At 42.4% G+C, this 14885-nt stretch overlaps 1 protein-coding gene across 2 annotated transcripts in view; it reads left to right on the top strand.

Annotated features, from left to right (window-relative positions):
- MCTP2 (multiple C2 and transmembrane domain containing 2) overlaps nucleotides 1–14885 on the top strand; it is a 154740-nt gene that overhangs the window by 82587 nt on the left and 57268 nt on the right. For both annotated transcript variants that reach the window (XM_083371334.1, XM_083371335.1), the window contains exons 15-16: nucleotides 13430–13531; nucleotides 14629–14703. In XM_083371334.1, the coding sequence (XP_083227460.1) occupies nucleotides 13430–13531; nucleotides 14629–14703 (177 nt within the window). The remainder of the gene's footprint in view (nucleotides 1–13429; nucleotides 13532–14628; nucleotides 14704–14885) is intronic.

Below are 14885 nucleotides of genomic sequence, written 5' to 3'. Positions count from 1 at the left end.
TGCAACAATGTAGACAGAAAGAAAAATGGCCCTGTCTCGATGTCGGCATTGTGATAATTCTGTACGTTGTGCTTAGGATTCGCTTTCAATCATGTTCTCTGTGTGTTCGAGGAAGACAGGAATACCGGCCCAGGTTTGATTCAATTCACTAAGCAGCTGGATTTCCTTTAGAAAAATATATATATATTTCTGTATCTTGTTCATTTACTCTCTTTGCATACTTCACTGTTGGGTGTGTGAACAGGCGTGCAAACCATGCACGCTCTTTCCTCCTGGGTACTTTGAGTAAGCCTTAATTAGCAGAGCTTTTTTTTTTCTAGGCACTTTCAGTATTGGTTGTCAAGTTTAGATTCAGAGTAGATGTAGCATTACGAGGGAACTGGAGGCCATTCAAATGCATGGTGTTCTGTGAGTCAAATCTGGGTCATTTGGGCTCTTTGGTTAGGCTTTGGATGGGATGTTTGCTTTGCTTTCTGTGATTGCATCTTAAAGGTAAAGGTAAAGGTTCCCCCCCACATGTGTGCTAGTCGTTTCCAAATCTAGGGGCCGGTGCTCATCTCCGTTTCAAAGCTGAAGAGCCAGCGCTTGTCCGAGGACATCTCCGTGGTCATGTGGTCAGCATGACTAGACGCCAAAGGCGCACAGAACGCTGTTACCTTCCCACCGTAGCAGTCCCTATTTTTCTACTTGCATTTTTACGTGCTTTCGAACTGCTAGGTTGGCAGAAGCTGGGATGAGTAACAGGCGCTCACTCTGTTACGCGGCACTCGGGATTTGACCCGCCAAACTGCCGACCTTCTGATCGACAAGCTCAGCGTCCTAACCCACTGAGCCACCGTGTCCCTATGATTGCATCTTATTAGAACCCTATTGTCCTTCTCGTGGTTGCATAGTTTCACACAGCTGCAAAGCTGTTCCAGAGTACTATCCCAGTGAAGAACACAGAATACAGAATAACAGAGTTGGGAGGGACCTTGGAGGTCTTCTAGTCCAACCCGCTGCCCAAGCAGGAGTCCCAATACCACTTCCGACACATGGCTGTCCCGTCTCTTCTTAAAAAAACCTCCGTTGATGGAGCATCCACAACTTCTAAAGGCAAGCCTTTCCACTGGTTTTCCCCGTTAGGAAATGTCTCCTTTCTGCTCGAGGTGGGGAAAAAAAAGATATTATGATTTTAGGTTTTACCGATTAGACTGATTTGCCCGTAGAGGAATGGCTAGTGCATACTACTAGAAACATCTTGAGATTTGATTTTAATATTGATTTTAAGAGAGAGAGTCGGAAGTCAATGCCTTTTGTTTCTTCCCCTCTCTTTCTTCACACCTTTCCCTCTCTTTCTCTGATGTTGTCCCCTACTATTTTGCTTTGGTATTTTCACATGTTTTTGTTATAAATGAATAAAACTAAATAATAATAAAAAAGGAAATTTCTCCTTAGTTCTAGATGACCTCCAAGGTCCCTTCCAGCTATGTTGTTCTGTATTCTGTGTTCTATGTTCTAAGAAGCTACTTGGATAAGCAGCAGCAAAATGTTTCAAGCCAACAAAAATAAAATAAAATAATAAGCTCTGATTGTCCTAGCTCAGCTTCCAGATTTGGACCCCAAAGAGCCAGTCTGAAGGCTCCCTGATAAACCAGAGTTGGCAATTTCTTCTCCCATTTTCTACTTAAGGCTACTTCTGATTTTATTTTATTTTTTTAAAGCAAGGAAAAACGCTTGCGGTCTCTTTTGCCAGAGAGTTTTATCAAGTCCTCCTCTTTCATTAAACCGTATCAGCCGCTGCCCAAGGTGGTCTGAAGGAAAGTTACCATTCCTTTTCTCGACTTTCATAGCTTTTCACATCGCTTTCAAACTTTCTATTTTTAATTGGAGAGAAGTCGCTTTCAAAGGAATCTGAAAACGTGCAGCTTTACGGCAACGCTGCTCTTGACCTGTGAGCCACTTCAAACTTATTAGGCTCTTTGCACATCTGTATTCTGCTCTTCCCCACTTCGGTTTCTTTTTTTCCCTTTGGACTGTCCTTTGAAACAGTTTTTAAGGCAGGCTGCGCGGGATTTCTTTTGAAGAGTAACTCACACTTTTAAAATTAGGAGATATCCCATAGCACTAGCAGGTAGATGTTGTTCAAATCTTACTATGGTCAGAAACAGCTGCCTCTCAAGATACATTTGGAGGTGCTTTGTACGTCTAAAACATGCTGCTGTATTTCCCCCCACCCACCCCCCCAGCCATGAATACAGGAAGCTTCAGATTGTGTTCTTCAAGGCTGGCCAATCCTTTCCCCAAATATCTTGGCTTAATCTCTCTCTCTCTCTCTCTCTCTCTTTTTAAAGCATATATAGATATAATGCTCTTTTTGATCCTGTTCTTTCGTATCTGGAGCTCTCCAATGTTTGCTTGACTTTTTTTCCTCCCTTTTCTTTTTCTTTTGGAATGGTTATCAAAGCTCGCCTCGTGCGCCGAACCGTTTGATGTTTACAGGGAAGGAACAACTCCTTAACATCTTTTATTCAATTTTTGATGACTCTGTTAATTTCTCCCCAAATCCTCGTATCCCTGATGCCGCTGGACGGGAACAGCGTGAGCAGCTGGTCTCCTGGAGAGCTTGTGTTTGCCAAATGGCTTGTGTGTGAGGCAGCCGGCTGTGTGAGTTAGACAGGGATATGTTAGATCTCAATTTCCTCCCCTTTCCTCTTGATTTTATAGACGTTTGTCAAGAGCCACTCAGATTTTCCCCCAAACGGGGCTACGAGAGGGAGGGAGACGTCCATGTGGCTGTATAAAGTGGAGAAAGGGAAGGAGAATGTTAATTCTCTCTCTTGCCTAGCCCGTGTGTTAAGAACAAATAATACTGTGGGGTGTTTCTAGGGCTCAATTGAAAGACTTGGTTTAACAGAATAACCGTTGGAAGGGACCTTGGAGGTCTTCTAGGCCAACTTTCTGCTCAAGCAGGAGACGCTACACCATTTCAGAAAAATGGCTGTCCGGTCTCTTGGAATAGAATAGAGCGGGAAGGGACCTTGGAGGTCTTCCAGTCCAGCCCCCTGCTCAAGCCGGAGAACTCATGCCATTTCAGACAAATGGCTGTCCAGTCTCTTCTTAAAAGCCGCCAGTGATGGAGCACTCACAACTTCTGAAGGCAAGCTGTTCCACTGGTTGATTGCTCTCACCATTAAGAACTTTCTCCATAGTTCTTTGCTTCTCTCTTTGATTAGTTTCCATCCCAGATTGTTGGGGGCAATTAAGCTGACTTTGTAATAATGCTGCTTGGGGGGGGGGGAAAGCCCTAATAAGCAGGCATATACGTAGAATGAAGGCTATTGCTAAGCACATTGTGCTTTAGATTGTAAGCCGCCCTGAGTCTTCGGAGAAGGGCGGGATATAAATGGAATTTAAATAAAAAAATAAAATAAATATTGGATACTGCTGTGGTGTCATTCCCTGGTCCTTCTTTTCACTAGACTCGACAATTCCTGCAACTGTTGTTCGTATGTTTTAGTCTCCAGCCCTCTAACCCTCTTTGCTGCTCTTTTCTACACTCTTTCCAGAGTCTCTACCTCTTTTTTTTATAATGTGGTGACCAAAACTGGATGCAGTATTCTAAGTATGGTCTTACTAATAACTTTGTAAAGTGGTGCTAATAATTCACGTGATCTAATAATTCACGTGAACCTGAAAGAGCTTGAGGCTAGATTACCTCAAGGAATACCTTCTGCTTGATGAACCTCTGCAGGGAACGTAGAGGTGACTAGAGAACTGGGCCCTGAATGCATAATTTAGGATGGCATTTATTTAATTGCAGGCAGCCCTTGACTTATGACCATTCGGTCTGCAATTGTAGAAAGTTAGGATGGCACTGGAAAAAAACAACACAAAACTTGTCCTCATAGTTGCAACTATTGCAGCACCTCCCCCCTCCCTCCCATTTGTTATCAAACTTTAGCGGCTTAGCAAAATGGCAGACTGGATCTTCTTTACTCTTGTGTGATTCGCTTAATGACGGCACCAAAAAGTTTGCAAAGTTCGTGTGACTTGTTTAAGAACCACGTTGCTTAGCAGCTGAAATTCTGATACCCATTACAGTCGCAAGTCGAGGACAATCTGTATTGCTTTGCTTACTTAGTAGATGCTTTTCTACTCTGCGGAATACTCCAGGTGGCTAACATAATTTAAAAAGCAAAACAAAAAGAGAGAATTACAGTAAGTCGAAAAGACAGATTAAAAATAATTTCTCTTCCTATGTAAAAGGTAAAGGTTCCCCCGCACATGCGTGCTAGTCGTTTCCGACTCTAGGGGCCAATGCTCATCTCCGTTTCAAAGCCGAAGAGCCAGCGCTTGTCCGAGGATGTCTCCGTGGTCATGTGGCCGGCATGACTAGACACCAAAGGCGCACGGAACGCCATTACCTTCCCAACGTGGTGGTCCCTATTTTTCTACTTGCCTTTTTACGTGCTTTCGAACTGCTAGGTTGGCAGAAGCTGGGACGAGTAACAGGTGCTCACTCTGTTACACGGCACTCGGGATTCGACCCGCCAAACTGCCGACCTTCTGATCGACAAGCTCAGCGTCCTAACCCACTGAGCCACCGTGTCCCTTGTTTCTCTTCCTAGCATTAAACTAAAACACTCCTCTCCTGCTTAGGCAATTTAATAGTTGAACTGAACTTAATGTTTAGTTCCTGTTCTATACTTGAATATTGTAGGAGGAGAATCACAGTAGTGTATAAATGGTAAAAGATTGGACTTTTTTCTTTTTTTACATTGAAAAATTAGACTTCAGCTTATTTTCCTTCTCGGGCTATTGGATCGTTTTCCATTGGTTTGCATTGCTTTAATCTTTTTATCTTTCTTTGTTTTCCGATGCTTTCGAAACCTTTTGATGATTCTAGTCACTTTGTAATCGGCTGTGAGAAATCTGGGTAGTGGATGGGTTAGAAATACAATAAGTAAATAAATTAATATTTCAAGGGCGGCCAGATGGTTGCCTGAGACTAGCTCCAATTCTCATCTTCCTTTATTTGTGCTTTGGTGGGTCCTAGCAAATGAAGCAAACACTAGCAATGTGCAAAACTCACCAATCTGCAAGCGGAACGATCTGGAATCGGTGTGTTTTGCACATCCCCAGTGAACAATGTGCTCAAATGGTTGTTGAAACAAGAGGGAGAAAAAGGCTTTCCTCGTGTTGCCGGGATGGAGCTGAGAGCTACAGCGTAGATCCAGATGTTTTAGGACTGCGTTCTGTAGATTTTTTAGCATACGTAGTTAAAGGCAGTCCTACCATATCTGAGTTTGTTGTTCTATTGCATTTGGAGCTGGATTGGGAAAAAGTGGTTTGTGAAAAGAAAGGAATGAAGTTTACTTTTGTATTACAGAGAGTGGGAAGATGGTGAACTGCTTTGGTGGTTTTCTTTATGCTGGAGATAACTAATCCAATAGATAAAGGCACCCAAAGTAGCTTGTAGGTTTTCTTTTTGTGAATTTCATGCTTTGTCCACCATACATCTATTCTGGTGACAATCTCAGTGTGTTAGGCACAGCCCTTCATTCTGAATGGACAGTTTTTTTTCTCTCCATATGTAACTAAATCAGATTATCTGGATGCAATATGGAAATAATATAATTGCATCATTATATGACAGAGCTTCATATCACATATGAGCATGAAAGGAAAGGAAAGGAAAGGAAAGGAAAGGAAAGGGAAGGAAGGAAGGAAGGAAGGAAGGAAGGAAGGAAGGAGAGATTGAAAGAGAGGAAAGAGGAAGGAAAGGAAAGGAAAGGAGAGTGGGAGAAAGGAAAAGAGGAAGGAAGGAAAAGAGGAAGGAAATAGACTGGACTTGAAAAGAAAGGAAAGGAGGAAGGAAGGAAGGAAGGAAGGAAGGAAGGAAGGAGAGATTGAAAAAGAGGAAAGAGGAAGGAAAGGAAAGGAAAGGAAAGGAAAGGAGGAAAGAGAGAGGGAGGAAGGAAAAGAGGAAGGAAATGGTAAAAGGTAAAGGTTCCCCCACACAAGCATGCTAGTCGTTTCTGACTCTAGGGGCCGGTGCTCATCTCCGTTTCAAAGCCGAAGAGCCAGCGCTTGTCCGAGGACGTCTCCGTGGTCATGTGGCCGGCATGACTAGACGCCAAAGGCGCACGGAACGCTGTTACCTTCCCACCGGAGTGGTCCCTATTTTTCTACTTGCATTTTTACGTGCTTTCGAACTGCTAGGTTGGCAGAAGCTGGGACGAGTAACAGGCGCTCACTCTGCTACGCGGCACTCGGGATTCAACCTCCAAACTGCCAACCATCTGATCGACAAGCTCAAAGGAAAGGAAAGGAAAGGAAAGGAAAGGAAGGAAGGAGAGATTGAAAGAGAGGAAAGAGGAAGGAAAGGAAAGGAGAGAGGGAGGAAGGGAGAGAGGGAGGAAGGAAAAGGAGGAGGAAATGGACTGGACTGGAAAAGAAAGGAAAGGAAAGGAAAGGAAAGGAAAGGAAAGGAAAGGAAAGGAAAGGAAAGGAAAGGAAAGGAAAGGAAAGCTGCTCAAAGTTTGGGTAGAGATTGTGCTACCACAGCAGTAATTACTAGATTAAAAGAGAAAGCTGAACTGTTGCCAGTTGGATAACATACTTTCAAAACATGAGAGACTTGATATTACTTTCTTGTATCTCTCTGACCCAGTAAGCTTAATTCAAACTGAAAAACTGCATTGTGCCTAGCAAGTATAAATTTAGTTACGACTATAATCCCATAATTTGCGGAGGCCGCGCTCCATGGAATAAAGTTTTTTTCTCTAAACTGGTAAACTTAGAGCTACTTGGCCAATCCTGGAATCCACACGGAATCCGCAACCGAATGCTCATTTTTGAGTTCTTTCTCAAGAGCAAGTTATCTCTCTCTCTCCTCTTCCTCTACCCCCGTCTGTTTTACTTAACATTGAAGGAAGTAATTTGAAAAATTCAACTTCTGCGATATCTGCATTAACCATCGTAAAGATTTCCTTGTGGCTGATAACTCACAGAAGGAAATCGGGGCGGGGGGTGGGGAGCGGGAAACAGCTCCAGAACGTGGTAGGGCAGGGAGGAGAGAACTTGTACACAACATTTGGACAGCAATTTCCTGGGTTGGCCAAGTGATGAATTTCTGCTCAGATATGAGAATGTTCGATGATTCCTTGCAGCTGTTAGCTCTCCCCCCATCTTACCCTGCGGTGGAAAATCCTGAGTTCTGCTGGAACCGTTGTGTGCCATGCTTTCAACCGCAAAGGCTGCATCTGCATTGAAGCCAGATGTACTTCTGTAAATAAATGCTTGTGTGGGTTTGTGTGTGTGTGTGTGTGTGTGTGTGTGTAAAAAGGGAGGAAAGTTGCCAAGTCGTTTTTCTTGGAAGAGGAGAGCAATGGCCATTCCCCTCTTAAGAGCTTGATCTCCTTACTGCCCTGTTCTGTATCGGAACTCCCAACGTTTTCCCGTTTCATTAAAATTCTCCAGCGGTCAACGGGGTTCATGCTTAATAGATTCAGCATTAGTAGTCCTTAGTAGTGCTGAATTCACACACATTTCATTTCACCTGGCATGTTTCGTACAAATGGCTGAGCAAATCTATCCATGAGGCTGGAGAATGTCTAGCCCGAACTCTGATATTTTGCAGGACTGTTTAGTGAGGATAAGAGTCTGTTCAGTTTGGAATAAAGTTTGGTCCAGTTGATTTAACCTTTTTAGATACTTTTGGCCTGGTTGATTGAATCTTCATTTACACATTCAGTTTGGAAGTCTTTACATGAAGAATATTAGATTTTTCCAGATATTCGGGTTTGCATATATGTGTGTGTGTGTGTGTGTGTGTGTGTGTGTGTGTGTGTGTGTGTGTGTGTATTCAGTCATTTAAACATCCTTGTAGGATTGCTCAAGCTTCTAATTTGTCGTATTGGAGAGACTAGAACAGCTTTCTGTAATCTGAGCATCCTTCAAGTATGTAGTTTCCATGCTACCTGGAGAACTTTGGGATATCTGAAGGGTACCAAGGTTAGTAGAGCTGAGATTAAGGTAATATTTCTTACCTCTGGATATTCCAGTGTGTTTCAGCTTCATTGCAAGTGACCTTATGACCCTTGCAGCATCCCTGTGGTCATGTCATCCAAATTCTTGGATCTTGGCAACTCTTGGCAACTGACTCATATTTATGACGGTTGCAGTGTCCTGGGGTCATGTGATTATATTTTTGTGACCTTTTGACAAGCAAATTCAATGGGGAAGCCGGATTCGCTTAACAACTGTGTGACCAACTTAACAACTGCAACTGTGGCAAGGTCATAAAATGGGACTAAGCCAGGGGTAGGCAACCTTGGCTCTTTTGTGACTCGTGGACTTCAACTCCCAGAATTCCTGAGCCAGCTTGGCTCAGCTTGGATACCTCTCCCTTTCCCCTCAGCATGGCTGGCTCAGGAATTCTGGGAGTTGAAGTCCACCAGTCGTAAAGCAGCCTAGGCCTAGGCCAGGGGTAGGCCACCTTGGCCCTTTTGTGACTCATGGACTTCAACTCCCAAAATTCCTGAGCCAGTTTGGCTCAGCTTGGATACTTCTCCCTTTCCCCTCAGCATGGCTGGCTCAGGAATTCTGAGAGTTGAAGTCCACCAGTCATAAAAGAGCCAAGGTTTCCTACCCTTGGACTAAGCTCACTTAATAAATGTCTCACTTAAGAACAGAAATTTGGGGCTCAGTTGTGGCTATAGGATGAGGACTATCAATAGAGGTAAATGTTTCCCCTGTCCAGTCGTGTCCGATTCTAGATCGTGCTCCTCTCAGTTTCTTAGCCGAGGCAGCCAGTGTTGTCTGAAGACATTTCCGTGGTCATGTGGCCAGCATGACTGACTGCTGTTACCTTCCCACCAAAGTGGTACCTATTGATCTACTTGCATTCGCATGTTTTTGAACTACTAGGTGGGCAGGAGCTGAGGCAAGGAGCGGGAGCTCACTCCGTTGCACGGTGCTCGGGTCTCGAACCTGAACGTCTGCTTTACAGCTCAACAAGTTCAGCCTTTTAATCGCTGAGCCATTGCGCCCCCTAACAACTATGTAATTTTGTTGATGACAATATAGAAATGGTTTTCCTTTGTCTTCTTCTGGGCTTCTTTTCAATTCTTGCTCTAGACCAGTGGTAGGCAACCTTGGCTCTTTTTATGACTTGTGGACTTCAGTTCCCAGAATTCCTGAGTCAGCACGGCTGGAAGGAAATTCTTTCCTTCCACTCAGTCTTGTATTTCACCTTTTGCCATCTCTAAATGTGAGGAGCACATTTCTGAAGAAGAAGGCTTCTCTGAAACCTGTTGGCCAAACCGAATAAAGCCTGAAAGAACCCAGATCGATTAAATTATGCCAATGTGTTTTTTATTATTATTATTATTATTAGTTCACAACAGTGACTGTTTGTGCACCCTCTTATTTATTTGATTTATAACCTGCTGCTCTGCTCTAACACAGAGGTTGCCATCTTGGTTTATTTGCATTGACTCTGGCTAGCCAGAGGTCAGCAAAGGTGTCTGGTTGTATAATCATTGAAGTGAAAAGAAAGTGGAAGCAGTGGGAGGTTTGGCCCCCTCCTCTTCCTAACTGACTCCCTTTGAAAGAGAGGGGGGAAAATCTACATCTCTTGAATAATAATAATAATAATAATAATAATAATAATAATAATAATAATAATAATAATAATAATAATAATAATAATAATAATAATTTTATTTGTATACCGCCCTTCTCCCAAAGGACTCAGGGCGGTGAACAGGGCAAACATATAAAAATACAGAGATACAAAAGTTAAAAAAGAATTGAAGGGAGAATAAAGCATAGTTCAGCCTCGTATTATTTTGAAAGACCAACATGGACTGGTATATTTGGTGGTGCAAACTCTGAATTTTGATCATGTGACAATGGAGATGCTACAATAGTCATAAGTGTGAAAAACGGTCATAGGTCTCGTTTTTCAGTGATGTTTTGTAACTTCAAACCATCACAAAATGAGGTCTGGTATCCTACTACTGTGTGTATTTAATCCGGATGTTTTATAATACATACATACATACATACATACATACATACATACATACATACATACGTATAACAAATACTTCAAATATATAGAGATACATACCATAGATAGAGGGATAGATATATGATAGATAGATAGATAGATAGATAGATAGATAGATAGATAGACAGACAGACAGACAGACAGACAGACAGACAGACAGACAGACAGACAGATATGCAGGCAAACAGACAGACAGACAATTTGAAATGTAGGCTGCCCAGATTGAGATGACTGGCTATAGAATGAATGAATGAATGAGTGAATGAATGAATGAATAAATGAAAACATACCTTCCTTGATAATGAACTGAATTGCCCATGTCGTTTTTTAGCTTTCATGGAAGTGTATAAACCGGGATAGTCATTACACATGGACTGTGTGCTATTGAATATAGTGACCTCCTTTCTTAAATCTTAACCAGGCTTTTGTGAAAGCATCTTAAAATGCAGCTGCAATTTCAAAATCATCTTTGGGTGTTTTGTTCTGCCAAAGATGATTCTTTCCCCCCCATTCCTTGACAGCTTTCATGTTACATTATTTTGAATCAAGTTATTTCTCATCCTAAAAGCAGGGCCTGGAGTTGGGAGGGGAGCGAGACAGAGGAGAAACCAAATGTGTAATCAATCCTTATTGTAGCGTGTATAATGTATATTTTCCTCCCGTATTTTTTCAAAGCCAAAGCCACCTTTCTTGATGAGCCAAATGGTTCAAAATTGTTTTTTTTTTAAAAAAAACAACAAGCTCCCATTTAGCACAACAGAAGCCAACAAACAAATTAGAGCCTAGGAAATATATTTTATATTCAAGGCACCACCAAACTATTTATAGGAATCCATTTGTTTTTTGTTATTTGTGTTTATTTCGTTTCTCTGAGTATGTGTGAATATTTTTTCCAGTTATGATTCTGTAGATTCAACATACTTGGGGATAATCATGGTGTGTGTGTGTGTGTGGAACTGAAGGCTCCTGGATTTGGGGTAGCTGATGTGCTTCGGGGATGACAGGTAGTCCTCGACTTACGGCCACAATTGAGCCCAAAATGTCTGTTGCTGAGTGAACCTTTTGTTAAGTGAATCACTGCAGATTTGTTTAGTAACCCAGTTGTTAAGTGAATCCGGCTTCCCCATTGACTTTGCTTGTCAGAAGGTCGCAAAAGGGGACCACGTGACCCTGGGACCCTGCATAAACGTCATAAATATGGCTCAGTTACCAAGCATCTGAATTTGGATCATGTGACCATGGATATGCTAAAATGGTCGTAAGTTTGAAAAACAGTCATAAGTCACTTTTTTCAATGCTGCTCCAACTTTGAATGGTCATTAAATGAACTGTTGTAAGTGGAGGACTATCTGTATTGGGGAAGGCATTGTTTTTATGGTATCTGGAAGAAAAGAGCCATTTAAAATTGTAACTGATGGCGGCTGATGATTTCCTACAGGGTTAATTGAGTTTCCCAGGCAAGGTTCCCCACCCAGTATGTATGTATGTATATGTGTGTGTGTGTGTGTATGTGTGTGTGTGTGTACTGTATATATATATGTGTGTGTGGGTATACATACACACACACATACACACACACATATATATGTATGTATGTATGTATATATATGTATGTATATGTATATAAGGGATGCGGTGGCTCAGTGGATTAGGACACTGAGCTTGTCGATCAGAAGGTCGGACGTTTGGCGGGTCGAATCCCGAGTGCCGCGTAACAGAGTGAGCGCCTGTTACTCGTCCCAGCTTCTGCCAACCTAGCAGTTCGAAAGCACGTAAAAACGCAAGTAGAAAAATAGGGACCACTCCGGTGGGAAGGTAACAGCGTTCCATGCGCCTTTGGCGTCTAGTCATGCTGGCCACATGACCATGGAGACGTCCTCGGACAAGCGCTGGCTCTTCGGCTTTGAAACGGAGATGAGCACCGGCCCCTAGAGTTGGAGACAACTAGCACGCATGTGTGGGGGAACCTTTACCTTTATCTATCTATCTATCTATCTATCTATCTGTCTGTCTGTCTGTCTGTCTGTCTGTCTGTCTGTCTGTCTGTCTGTCACACATACATACATACATACATACATACATACATACTTATTTGTTCATTTCCACTTGACTATAGTTTTTTAAAAAAATATAACATCATTGTTGTTGTTTTTCTTTTCCCTTGTTTTTTTATGCTGTCTGGTTTGCTTTAATCCACAATTTTGTGACCTGAAAAGCAGCCTGGCATGGTCTAATTTGAAAAGGTGGCTCTGTTTTGCATTTTGGAAGGTGATGAGGGACAAAATTTGGGGCATTGCTTTGCAGATGTACAGAGCGCTATTCCACCCCTTTGAACTCTCACCCCCCATCTAAAAATGGGCCCTAGTTCCACCCCAAGTCTGAAGTGTGGCCCTTAATGTGCCACAGAAACGTAGATGTGGCCCTTGAACAACAGACCACAAGGTTCCTCTAATGCAGGGGTCCCCAATCTTTTTGGTTCTGTGGGCTGGTGGCTGCAGCGGCTTCAGGGTTTTTGGTGGTGGGGGAATGGTTTTGCATGCACAACCTAAATCCCACATCTATTCCACAAATGAAGCCTTGTGGACTCGCCTGCCGTTTTGGCGGGTGTGGCCTGGGGTTGGAGAGCCCTGCTCTAAACTTTGAAGAAGCAAGCAAAGTTGGAAAGTTGCTGGAACAAAGAATACAGATTTAGGCTTGAGGCTGATATATTCCTTTCATTGTAGGGAAAATAATGAACTTGCCTCTTGCAGGACAGCTTGTATGTGTGTGTGGACTTCAGTTTTGCTTGCAGTTTGAAAACAAACTTCGGAGCCAAGCTTGACTTGATTTTAGAACAGAATAGATCAGAACAGAATAACAGAGTTGGAAGGGACGTTGGGGGTCTTCTGGTCCAACCCCCTGCTCAGGCAGGAAACCCATGACCATTTCAGACAAATGGTGCCCAGTCTCTTCTTAAAAACCTCCAGTGATGGAGCACCCACAACTTCTGGAGGCAAGGAGTTCCACTGATTAATTGTTCTCCCCGTCAGGAAATTTCTCCTTATTTCTAGGTTGGTTCTCTCTTTGCTTAGTTTCCATCCATTGTTTCTTGTCTTGCTTTTTTGTGCTTTGGAAAATAAGTTGAAAATAAGAAGAGGTTCTTTGTGGCAGTCCCTCAGATATTGGAATATTGCTGTCATGTCACTCCTAGTCCTTTTCATTATACTAGATATACTCAATTCCCACAACGTTCTTCATACCTTTTAGCTTCTGCTCCCCTAATCATCGTTCTTGCTCTGTTCTGCTCTCTTTAGTTGTGCTATATAAATAGCAGCTTTATTGAGCTTATATATATATTGACATTTTTTTTTCTTTATTTGTTGCCTACAGATTAAAAATGGACAACAAAGTTGCTATGTGCTAAAGAATAAAGATTTGGAGCTTCCATCTAAAGGCATGGTCCACTTGGAGATAGAGGTCCTGTTTAATCCTGTAAGTCTATAATCTTTAGAGGAGAAGGGATGAATGATAAGCCTTCCCCACCTTGGCACCCTATAAACGGGATGTCAAAGTCCATAACTCTCAGCCAGCAAAGAATGGTGGTTGTCAGTTTTGGGGATGGCAATGCTCTAGAGACTGTCCGAGTGGTTGAATTGTGTCTTTCAATAGTACACGAACCCATCACTTTTGACACTGACTTGTTTCAGCAAACTATTGTAAAGGTTAACTTTGGTTTAGAGATCAGACGTACAATTCCACTGTATTCCACTCCCTGGAGTCCAGTGGAGTTGGGTGGTTAATAAACTGAAATAAATAAATGGGTTCCTGAAAAGTAGAAGTCAACATTTCTCTCTGCTGATTGTGGGAGAGATCAGAATTGGGTTTCCATAAACTAAGGTTCATCCTGAATTATCTCTTTATGAATGTGGACATATTTCTGGATGACCTTTTCTCCAAGACTGAAGAAGAGCTTAAAAAGGAAGGTTTCAATTGGAGTGGACATTTTAGATAAAAGGAATATTAACAAAATATATCCTGGTGTACGTTTGTCACTGCTGTGGGCTGAAGCTTGAATGGAAACTAGAAACTAGAATAACAGAGTTGGAAGGGACCTTGGAGGTCATATAGTCCAACCCCCTGCTCAGGCAGGAAACCCTATACCATTTCAGACAAACGGCTGTCCAGTCTCTTCTTAAAAACTTCCAGTGTTGGAGCATTCACAGCTTCTGGAGGCAGGTTGTTCCACTCATTAATTGTTCTCACTGTCAGGAAGTTTCTCCTTAGTTCTAGGTTGCTTCTCTCTTTGGTTAGTTTCCACCAATTGCTTCTTGTCCTGCCTTCAGGTGCTTTGGAGAATAGCTTGACTCCCTCTTCTATGTGGTAGCCCCTGAGATATTGGAGTAATGCCATCATGTCACCCCTCATCCTTCTCTTCATTAAACTAGACATTCCCAATTCCAGCAACCGTTCCTTATATGTTTTAGCCTCCAGCCCCCTAATCATCTTTGTTGCTCTTCTTTGTACTCTAAACGAATGCTCAATGGAACTCTGAATACTGATGTTGTGTAGCTGTTGCTGCTTTATTTCAGATAAGAGCAAGCCTTAGAACCTTTTTTCCACGTGAGAGGAGATTTGTGGAAGACAACCGCAAGTTTTCCAAGAAGGTATGTCTTGGAGCTGCTAGAGGAAATCCTGTTGACCCCAGAATTCCATAATCCTGTTTGTTCATTCTCTGGAAATTGCCACCTCTGTCTGTGCTACAAGATGAAAGAGATTAAAGTTCTCAAGATAGTTGTTACATGCTATTAGATGCTGAACATACAGTACAAGGAGATGACTTAGAAAT

Source organism: Vipera ursinii, assembly GCF_947247035.1.
Source record: "Vipera ursinii genome assembly, chromosome: 11".
NCBI classification, from domain to species: domain Eukaryota; kingdom Metazoa; phylum Chordata; class Lepidosauria; order Squamata; family Viperidae; genus Vipera; species Vipera ursinii.
Note: the sequence above shows the minus strand (reverse complement) of the source record. Positions and strands in the feature narration are given on the sequence as shown.